Below are 12,002 nucleotides of genomic sequence, written 5' to 3'. Positions count from 1 at the left end.
TGGTGTATAAAACAGAACTCACTTAATGGGACGTTAAAGAACACTTTACTCTTTAATAAAATTATTCAAGATAATTTATAGATTCATACGAATTCTATAAACGTATCTACCTCTTTACTGTACACCAGTATTCCCAATTTGTTTATAGTCCAGATGATGTCTCTAGGACTGTGCAACTAACCACAAACCACACTGGTATCTTGATAGCTGAAGGGCTACAAGGGCTTTATAATTAGGCTAAGTTCACACTGCCATTGTGCTCCCACCCATTCTCGGTCAGTTCGGCCATTTTTTTGCACCAAACAGACCCAAAACTACTGACACTGCCAGGTCCTGATTGATGACATGCACTATTTTTTTCTCCATTCAACTCCTGTCCTTCCGATGGACTGACGGACAGATCTCCCTTTAGCAAGCGCATGCCGGCAGTGTGAACAAGCCCTAAATGGTACACTTTATATCTGGCCACAGCTGGCTCCTGAAACCAGTGAATCCTTTCTGTTAGACACCTCACTGTCATTTAATTTATGATTGGACACTACAGCTACAACCCTGTTTGATCATGGAGAGCTTTACTGTGTGTAGCTAGAAGGCCTCTGCTGTACAGGATTAGGTGCAGGTTTGGGACCTAATCCTGTTCCTATGCTAATAAAAATGACCAAACTTAAATACTATGGTGAGCACCTATTGTATGCTTAGATATTCACACCAAATTACTTATGATATGGTGTATTAGGATAGAGAGATATGGATTAACATATGCTAATCACTGTAGCAATATCTATCTATATATATATATATATATATATATATATATATATATATATAGCCCTCTGAACTATACACTGGAATGACTTTCTGACTAGCCAGCCAATGATTGTATGGTATAAACCAGTGGTGTTCTATTTGGAGCAGTTTTTCTCAAGTCCCCCCAACAGGTCATGTTTTCTGGATTTCCTTAGTCTTTCACAGGTGATATAATGATGGTCAGTGAATCGGGCATCACCACAGTTATATTACCTGTGAAAGACTAAGGAAATCCAGAAAACATGACCTGTTGGGGGTGCTTGAAGACCGCGCTTGAGAAACACTGTATTAGAGAGTAGAATTTCCAAGAGAAATACAGCTCACTCCTGCTATGCGCACACCTGTGTCACGGACACGCCGGCACCGCCCCGGCTTCTACAGCAGATCCAACACAAACGAAAGTCCAGCACCAAGTATGCGGATAAAATCTTTGCATTTATTAAATTCCACAGGACAAACAGGTACAGTTAGTCTTTCTGACGCGTTTCGCGCTTAGTCATAGAATCTATGACTAAGCGCATCTAAGCGCGAAACGCGTCAGATAGACTAACTGTACCTGTTTGTCCTGTGGAATTTAATAAACGCAAAGATTTTATCCGCATACTTGGTGCTGGACATTCGTTTGTGTTGTATTAGAGAGTAGTTATGCCCGTAATATTGGGAGAACAGCTGCAATTTAACCCCTTAATTACCAAGGACGTATATTTACGTCCTTGGCCGGCTTCCGCGATATATCGCCGGGTCACGTGGTGACCCCGTGTCATATCGGGTCGGTGGCAGCGATCGCAGTGCCGCGCGCTATTAACCCTTTAGACACGGCGTTCAAAGCTGAACGCCGCGTCTAAAATGAAAGTAAACGCTTCCCGGTTGCTCAGTGGGGCTGATCGGGACCACCGCAGTGAAAATGCGGTGTTCCGATCAGCTGGGACGTGAGCGGAGGTCCTCATACCTTCCTCTGGCGCGTCCCTTCGGTGATTGATTGCTCCAAGCCTGAGATGCAGGCTTGAGCAATCGACCACCGATAACACTGATCAATGCAAAGCTATGCCTTTGCAGTGAACAGTGTAAGAGATCATTGTGTGCAGTGTTATAGTCCCCTATGGGAGCTATAACACTGCAAAAAAAAGTGTAAAAAATTTGTTAATAAATGTAATTTAACCCTTTCCCTAATAAAAGTCAAAATCACCCCCCTTTTCCCATAAAAAAACATGTAAATAAATATAAACATATGTGGTATCGCCGCATGTGTAAATGTCCGAACTATAAAAACATATCATTAATTAAACCGCACGGTCAATGGCGTACACGCAAAAAAATTCCAAAATAACATTTTTGGTCACTTTTTATATCATAAAAAAATGAATAAAAAGCAATTAAAAAGGCCAATCAATACAAAAATGATACCGCTAAAAACTTCAGATCACAGCACAAAAAATGAACCCTCATACTGCCCCATACGCGGTAAAATAAAAAAGTATACATTTCCGTCATGTAGTTATGATTTTTTCCAGAAGTACGACAAAATCAAACCTATATAAGTAGGGTATCATTTTAACCGTATGGACCTACAGAATAAAGATAAGGTGTCATTTTTACTGAAAAATGTACTGCGTAGAAACGGACGCCCCCAAAGTTTACAAAATGGCTTTTTTTTTTCTTCAATTTCGTCGCACAATGATTTTTTTTTTCCGTTTCTCCGTAGATTTTTGGGTAAAATGACTGATGTCATTGCAAAGTCGGATTGGTGGCGCAAAAAATAAGCCATCATATGGATTTTTAGGTGCAAAATTGAAAGGGTTATGATTTTTAAAAGGTAAGGAGGAAAAAACAAAACGGAAAAACCCGTGGTCCTTATGTGGTTAAACTGTATGACCCTCCTCTCTCTACATTATAGTTGTAGCCATAGCCTACTCATTCTACAAGCTGTATTGTACTGTAACGTGACTAAGGTTGGTTTAGAACACAGGTAGAGACTATTAAAATCTATTTCATCCCCACCCCGACATTTCGCCCCCGTGTCCCAGCTTTCTCAAGGTGCAAAAGTGCTACGTTGTTTGCGGTTAGTTGCACAGTCCTAGAGACATCATCTGGACTATAAACAAATTAAGATTACTGGTGTACAGTTAAGAGGTAGAGAAGGTTATAGAATTGGTTTAAATTTAGGAATTATCTTAAATAATTTTCTGTGAAAGAGTAAAATGGTCTTCAATGTCCCATTAAGTGAGTTCTGTTCTATAAACTGTTATGTTGCCTATTAATCTGTTGAATCACCTTATCAAGTGGCCATTTCCTTAGATGGTCCAAATGAGACATCATTGTAGGTTCTTTATTTTGTCTGTTGTTCTTAATAATCAGCACTATGAAAAGCTACGTTTTATTTGATACTGTTGATAAATAAGTTTAGTATTTTACCTACAGGCCAATACATCTGTGATACATGTCTGGCTGGTAAATGTCTATGACTCTCTGCTGCCTTCTCCTGCCATGGCCGATCCTAAATTTTACTTTGCACTGTTATAACTGATTTTTGTTTTCTTAGGGCTGGATGGTCTGGAAGAGGAGGAGAATTTAATCCAAATAGAAAGTATCTGACTGCACATGCCCTTTTATTGCATGAAAAATTACCAGCACTTTATATTGCCAGTAAAAAAAAAGTTAATGCCACCAGTTTCCAAGTGTAAATGCCAGCTGTGCCATTGGTTTACCACCCTGGTGGCATACCTTCTGCTACTGGAGGACATGATTACATGAAGTCATATGGACAAAGCATAACAGTGGCCAAAAGAGCACTCACTTGGTATGCAGACTGCTGGTGATAGACAGAAGAAGATTCTAGATGGTAAGTCAAATATCAGATATCAGAAAAATTGAAATAAGTCAAATACTTCAAGGCACCCCTAAGAACGTGACAAAAAAAAAATTATATAGGCAACGAGTTAGATTAGAACTTACCTGTTACTTGTACCAAACTTGTAAATCCACCATGCATAGTCTACTTTTGACTATGTTTGGTCTACGGTACTTTACACCAGATACATTTTATTTGTAAGCTACACTTTTCAGTCTCACAAATAAAACACATACCAGCATACAGCAAACCAGATCTAGTGAAGGATAGACTATACATGCTCTGTTGAAGTCTATTGCTATTCCACAGTATAGGTTTAAATCAGGGGCGGACACAGACAACAGAGGGCCCCTGTGCAAAGAATATGCCTTGGATCTGGATTCACACTGTCAAGGTTACTTAGGGTAATTGAAAAGCTACAAGGAACAGGACGCATCGTCATTGCGACACATGGACAGTGGAGCTGCAAGCGTTCAGTTTGACCATCTAAGTGTATTTAATCTATCGCTAGTTACATATTTTCTCTTGTAGCAGCTATGGTGACTTCTGACAAATGGCTGTCTACATACTATATATGGCTCAAAAATGGGATCCTAAGTGGTATATATCCCTATGGAAAAACAAAAGAAAAAACAAAAAGAGAAGAGGCAGCACTCCAAAAATCCAGATGTGAATTTTTCTTCACCCATTAGGGTATGCTCACAATGAGGATTTGATGAGGAATTATTTTGGTCAATTCAGCAAATATGCTATCTTCTGCTTGGAGCAGAATGGGCACAGAATTAGAGTGGGATTTGTAGAAGAATTTGACACAGAATTTTTAAGAGGAAATTTGGAGGAGGATTATTACTACAAACACCAAAGGGATTATTACTACAACCATCAATTCCGCACAAAACTGATTTAATCAGGAAAAAAAAACTCTAATTGACTGAAATGGGCTTTTACCTGCGTATTCCACATGAAAAATTTTATGTTCAATCTTCTCGTGAATAGAAATAGAACGAAAGTCTATGGGAAGGGGGCGGGCGAGACGTCACGAGGGGGCGGGCCAGACGTCATGCCCGGCGGCTGCGTACTGAGTAATGAACTTCCGAACGCTGTGAGCGGAACTCCGAACTGCAGGGGAGCGCACAACCCCTTTAATGGTGCAGATTTCAAAATGAGTGACCACAGTTTGAAATCTGCTTCAAATGCTGGGCATCAAACATATAAAGTATACTGTACATGTGAACAGACCCTAAGGGTAGGGTCCCACGTAGCGTATCCACAACGTATTTCACGCTGCGGATGAAATATGTCATGCTACCTGCTGCGGCTGGGTAGCTCTTTGTGTCTGCTCGTAGCAGCGGATTTCCCACTGCGCATCTACTACAAGCAGGCACCTTGTCTACAGTGGGAAATCCGCTACTGCAAGCAGAGACACATAGCTACCCAGTCACAGTAGGGAGCCTGCTCTTGTGAGCGCCATCAGCGCATCCGTATTGTGAAATACTCATATCACCATATCCTAACAGAGTAAAATCTTGTGAAGCAGAGCACCAACTATACCATAATAAGTCCTAGCGCAGGTTTTCAATTCTTTTGTTGGTCCATATGGACAAGGGATGTCTTGCTCCGGCAAACTCTTCAAGTATTTGGCATTATCCATATTAAGACACCTCTACACTATCAAATTAGATATGTACCCCATGTATCATATTCTCTTTGGCTTAAGGAAAAAGGCATGAATTACATATGCAAAACTTTTCCCAGAAATAAAGCAGCGCCGTCCCTCATGCACCTGTGCACCTTTGCCACACGACTAACATGTGCAACAGCATGAAATGCGTCGTGCTGACACCTCCATATGTACAGAACAGTGGAAAATGTCTTGACCTTTTTCCTGCCAGAATCATACAAGTTGTATGAAATCTGAAGGATACAGAGGTAAGGGGCTTTTCTCTGTTTTCCTCGCACCCATATCCTTTCTTGTCCATTTACCGAACATTGACCCCTTTTGACATTTGTACATAGTAGTTATTATCTTGTATTGATTAGAACACCATGTGGCAAAATTGTACTCAAACATCCTAAAACACTTGCCTAAAAAGAACTTATCCTAGTGTAAAACAAGCATTATTAAAGGGGTATTCCCCTGGAAAACATTTTTTTTTTTTTTTTAAATCGACAGGTGCAAGAAAGTTAAACAGATTTGTAAATGACTTCTATTTAAAAATCTTAATCCTTCCAGTACTTATCAACTGATGTATGTTCCAGAGGACGTTCTTTTCTTTTTGAATTTCTTTTCTGTCTGACCACAGTGCTCTCTGCTGACACCTCTGTCCATTTTAGGAACTGTCCAGAGCAGGATCGGTTTGCTATGGGGAATTTGCTCCTACTCTGGAAAGTTCCTAAAATGGACAGAGGTGTCAGCAGAGAGCACTGTGGTCAGACAGAATGGAAATTCAAAAAGAAAAGAACTTCCTCCGGAACATAAAGGAGCTGATAAGTACTGGAAGGGTTGAGATTTTTTAAATAGAAGTAATTTACAAATGTGTTTAACTTTCTGGCACCAGTTGATTTAAAAAAAAAATTCCGGTGGAGTACCCCTTTAAGTTTAAAAAGTTCATATTAAGGGTGCTCTAAATACCCAAAATGTAATACATATGAGTGTACCCTAAAGGGCCCAGCACAGGTAAAATGGGTGGTTTACTTATTGGCACATTGAGTCTCTACAGATCTGTAGCCCAGACCCTTGGGCACTTAGTGTGCCAGTGTTTGGTGTAAGTAGCAATGCTATTAGGAAAGAATACCTCCATATTGTCACATGGGATGGGGCATGTCACATCTTAAAATGGTTATCCAGATGTTGCAAAACTTCAACTCCCAGCATGCCCGGACAGCCGTTGGCTGTCCGGGCATGCTGGGAGTTGAAGTTTTGCAACATCTGGAGGGTCACAGTTTGAGACCACTGGTATAGAACCTATTAATAATGCAGCAGAAAACGGATGGAAGATTCTGTGTACTGTGTCATTCTATTCTTGTACATAGTAAGGGCTCGTACCCACTATGATGCCATTCAAGAGGCGTATATGTTGGCAACCTATTAATATGGGATGCCAATGTATACATGAATGGAAAGTCACAAGCCCCATTGACTTCAATGGCCCAAGCACAGTTGGCTAGAAACTACATTCAAGTAACTTGTCACCTATTTTAATCCAGACTAAAAAGTGCAGCAATCCATTGTTTTGGGTCTGAGACAAAACACACACAAACTCTGCAAATGATCTAAACATAGTCACTAGCTGTCTGTGTTTCAGCCATTGACATCAATTGACAGGCCATGCTCATGTACATCGACGTCCCATTGTGACAGGTTGCCTACGTATATGTGTCTTGGAAGGCACAATCGTAATGTGAACCTAGCCTTGTAGGGATGGTTTCTACCGTTTCATTTCTGAATAGAAACATAGAAGATTGATCGTAGAAGACCAAATGGTCCGAGTCTGCCTTTACAGGTGAAACTCGAAAAATTAGAATATTGTGCAGAAGTTGATTTCTTTCAGTGATGCAACTTAAAGGGGTACTCCGGTGGAAAACTTTTTTTTTTTTTTTTTTTTAAATCAACTGGTGCCAGAAAGTGAAACAGATTTGTAAATGACTTTTATAAAAAAAAAATCCTTACCCTTCCAGTACTTTTTATCAGCTGTATGCTACAGAGGAAATTATATACTTTTTGAATTTCTTTTTTGTCTTGTCCACAGTGCTCTCTGCTGACACCTGCTGCCTGTATCAGGAACTGTCCAGAGCAGGAGAAAATCCCCATGGCAAACCTATGCTGCTCTGGACAGTTCCTGACATGGACAGAGGTGTCAGCAGAGAGCACTGTGGACAAGACAGTGTTTCCTCTGTAGCATACAGCTGCTAAAAAGTACTGGAAGGGTAAAGATTTTTTAATACAAGTCATTTACAAATCTGTTTAACTTTCTGGCACCAGTTGATTTAAAAAAAATTGTTTTCCACCGGAGAACCCTGTTAAAAGGGGAAACTAATATATGGGAGAGACTCATTACATGCAAAGTAAGATAGTTCAAGTCATGATTTGTCATAATTGTGATGATTATGGCTTACAGCTCATGTAAACCCCAAATCCCCCCCCCCATTTGTACAATATTCACATTTTTTGAGTTTCACCTGTATGTATACATTTTTCACCCTATACCCCATGGAAATACAGTTTCCCCTGTGTTAATATGCTTGGTGACTACCCTGACTGCCCTTCCAATAAACACTTCCTATCCTTTTTTTTTTTTTAGTTTCCAGGATGTGTTGCGGATTCCTTCAGTAGAGAATGAGGTCATAAACTTAGATACGTTCATCTCACTATTTCATTTATTCAGAAACATATGATTCTGTCCCACAACAAATGCTGCGTCATAATGGGTATAGATTGTCGGTTGCATGTTAGACTGATGGTCTGTGCCTTATACAAAGGCCGGTGGTGGTGTTGGTTGGATCCATCTGATGTTTTCAAGTGGCAAGATGACACAACTACTCATGAGCATGAACTCTTGAGGATTGAGAAATGTGGGGAGACGTCTCTTGATCACCCAGGATTAGGTAGGGAGATTTAGAACCCACAAAAGTGCAAACATTCCGTTTTTATATCAATACATTGTTTTACCGAGCATCGTCTATGGGAGATCCTCCACTCTACATCACCATCTCCAATCTGACTGGGTATGGCTGTCACTTTCAGTTTTGTAGAACTGTCCAGAATGGGGGATCATGACGTTTTATTTAAGAGATTTCCAAAGGCTGAGTGTGGTGTCTGTAGAGTTTGGCAAACTCAATGATCTTTAAGGTCTGACCTCGATCCCTTTTCTCTAAAATGGTGGATGGTCCATCTCATCTAACCAGGAACCTGGGCTGGTTGGGAAGTCTGGGTAGCCCATGCTGCTTTCTGTGGATATGTCAGAGGTTGGGGCAGCTGGTAGTGCTCGTAAAGGAGGATGATTGAGGAGCCCTCCTGCATTGTCCATGTTGTATGGTAACCCATGAGATGGAAGGGATGAAATAGAAGAAGGTGATTGTGGTATATCATAGGGGCTACCATCATGAAGTTCCTGGTAGGACTGTCCTGTTGCATCTATTGTAAATCCTCCATTGACTAGAGGCACATTCACAAGGTCCCCTCCCGTACTGTAAATACCAGCCGTTGATCCCAGCTCTGACAAAATCTGGTCATCTGCGGGAAAAAAATACACACTGTAAAGAACAATTTTAAAAAATCTGTTTGAATTTTCGATATCATTTTTTAAGAAGACAGTATATAGTTTAAAGGGATACTCCGCCCCTAGACATGTTATCCCCAGGGTAGGGGATAACATGTCTGGGGGTGGAGTAGCCCTATAAGTTCATTTTTAGGTAATTTAGGATTTGTAATAATGCAAAGTTATGTCTTCGACCACTGTAAAAATTGTATTTGTTACATTATGCATCTACTTTTCTTTCGATTTTTTTAACAAATTTTTAATGTATTGATGAAATTCAGACTTAAGACTACACAGAATAAGATCAGAGGCCATATTGTCACTATAAAACGGTTTCTTCATGTAAAGATCCTGAATACAATACATAAAAAATGGAGCTGCGTCTCTTGGTTGTTTGAATGTTGGCCAGGGGCAAGGTTCCAGGACAGTCCTAGTATGTGTCATTAAACATGACAAGTCACAGTATAAAGTTCTTCTTTATAGTATAGTAAAGCATAGATATAATGAAGAAATTAGTCTGATATAAAATAATAGGCAGCAGCTTTGAATTATAAGCTGTTTAATATTCCGCAAGCACAAAAATCATCATAAAGCGCTTGATGGCTGAACTAGAGGTATGATGAATCGTCCTTCTGCGTCCTTATTTATTTGATCAATTGCCTAGTTCACGGCCGTGTTTGACAAATGGACTGCAGGGAATACTACTCAGGTATTTACTGGAGATGGAGAGGGTTTTGTAACTACCGATTGCTGTCATCTCCGTTGTGGCTACAACTTTCCTGCAGCTCTAGATACTGGTCGACAAATACAAAGTTCATTACAATGCACTATATTTCATAACAACACAGCATGAACTCCCATAATTCACTGTAACTTTAAGGCTTTGGTGAATCGCTTTGCACTTTTTAAAATACACCGTCTTCAGCATTCCAGATGTTGCCTGACTCTGAGCCAGCTACTGGCATCATGGAGCTAATGGAGTGCAAGCAGAATTTTTTATAGTCATTTATGGGTATTTAGCTATACATGCTTCTATGTGCACTGCCTTTTAACATTGCAACTTTTCTAAACTAGAGAAAAATATTCTATCGCAACTTTTAACCCCTTAAGGACTCAGCCCATTTGGGCCTTAAAGGGGGTACTCCCAACCTAGACATCTTATCCCCTATCCAAAGGATAGGGGATAAGATGTCTGACCGCGGGGGGCAATGTTGCATGCGGCACCCACCTGTTTCATGTCTGGAAGCGCTGGAGGGTCTCGGTCGCGACCACTGGAACGGAAGTCTGTGACGTCAGGACTCCGCCCCGTGTGACGTCACGCCCCGTCCCCTCAATGCAAGTCTATGGGAGGGGGCGGAGTCCTGACGTCACGGACTTCCGTTCCAGTGGTCGCGACCGAGACCCTCCAGCGCTTCCAGACAAGAAACAGGTGGGTGCCGCATGCAACATTGCCCCCCGCGGTCAGACATCTTATCCTTTGTATAGGGGATAAGATGTCTAGGGTGGGAGTACCCCTTTAAGGACTCAGACAATTTAACTTTTACGTTTTCGTTTTTTCCTCCTTGCCTTCTAAAAATCATAACTCTCTTATATTTTCATCCACAAAGTAGTATGAGGGCTTATTTTTTTGCACGACATCACTCATTTTACCATAAAATATATGGCGCAACCAACAAAAATACTATTTGTGTGGAGAAATTGATAAGACAACTGCAATTTTGCTAATTTTGGAAGGTTTCGTTTTCATGCTGTACACTTTACAGTAAAATAGACCTGTTTTCTTTATTCTGTGGTTCAATTCAATTAAAATGCTACCCATGATTACATACTTTTCTATTATTATACAACTTTAAAAAAAATCGCAAACTTTTTAACCAAATTAGTGCGTTTAAAATCCCTCTATTTTGCTGACCTATAACTTTTTGAGGGCTCATTTTGTGCGCCGTGATCTGTACTTTTTTTTTTTTATACCACGTTTGCATATATAAAATATATAAAACGTTTTTTATGAATTTTAATTGGAATAAAATGTTATAAAAAAGAAATTTTTACACTTTTTGGGGGTAAAATGGGGTAAACGGACAATTGAAATTTTTATTGGGGATGGGGATTTGTTAAAATTTTTTTGCTTTTATTTTTTTATTTTTACACTTTAATAGTCCCCATAGGGGACTATTTATAGCAATCATTCAATTTCTAATACTGTTCAGTGTTCATACTGTTCATCAATCTGCGTTAAACACCTCATAATAAAAATGTGAAAAAAGAATCTTACACATTTTTGCTAATTTATTAAAAAAGATAAACTCAAACTCACAAACAAATAAATTTCGCATTATATAAATATTCAGACCCTAGGCCATGACACTTGAAATGTAACTGTACAGACCCCCCATTTCTCTTGGTCATCTCTAAGATGTTTCTATACTTTGATGAGACTGTGTAAATTTAGCTGATCGGACAGGATTTGGAAAGATATACCCCTGTCTATATAAGGTCTCATAGCTGACAAAAGTCATGAGGGGGAAGTTCTGCTTGTATAACTTAGAGACAAGATTGTGTGTAGGCACAGAACTGGAGACGGGTACAAAAAATTTCTGCTACACTGAAGGTCTCCATAATTGTTAAATACAAAGAAGTTTAGACCAAAACAGACTCTTCCTAGAGCTACTAAAGTAAACCAGTTACTGCTCCCAACCTGCCCAATACTATGCCTACAGCAAAGTATGGTGGGGGCAGCATCACGCCGTGGAGAAGTGTATCAGTGTCTAGGACAAGTAGACTGGTCAGGGTTGAGGGGAAGTTAAATGGAGCAAAGTACAGAGATATTCTTAATGGAAACATCATCCAGAGGTTGAGGAGCCCAGCCAGAGTTAAACACAATTAAACATCTCTGGAGAGACCTGAAAATGGCTTTCATCAAAGATTTCTAACATTGTGATTCCACTTTGTCATTATGGGGTACTAAGTGCAGAATGATGGGGAAAATTTTACTTTTTTACTTTTTTTTTATTTTTTATTATTTTTTTTACTTTTACTTTTTACTTTTTTTTTATTTTTTATTATTTTAGCACAATGCTACAACATTA

The 12,002-nt window shown here is 39.7% G+C and overlaps 1 protein-coding gene across 1 annotated transcript in view; it reads right to left on the bottom strand.

Moving 5' to 3' along the window:
• Positions 1-8,018: 8,018 nt before the first annotated feature.
• LHX4 (LIM homeobox 4) overlaps positions 8,019-12,002 on the bottom strand; it is a 61,153-nt gene continuing 57,169 nt past the window's right edge. Inside the window, exon 6 of the mRNA XM_056530015.1 lies at positions 8,019-8,888. Coding sequence (XP_056385990.1) covers positions 8,527-8,888 — 362 coding nt within the window. The 3' untranslated portion in view covers positions 8,019-8,526. The remainder of the gene's footprint in view (positions 8,889-12,002) is intronic.

Source organism: Hyla sarda, chromosome 7 (assembly GCF_029499605.1).
Source record: "Hyla sarda isolate aHylSar1 chromosome 7, aHylSar1.hap1, whole genome shotgun sequence".
Taxonomy (NCBI): Eukaryota; Metazoa; Chordata; class Amphibia; order Anura; family Hylidae; genus Hyla; species Hyla sarda.
The sequence above is the reverse complement of the archived record's forward strand: the minus strand, read 5'-3'. Positions and strand labels throughout refer to the sequence as shown.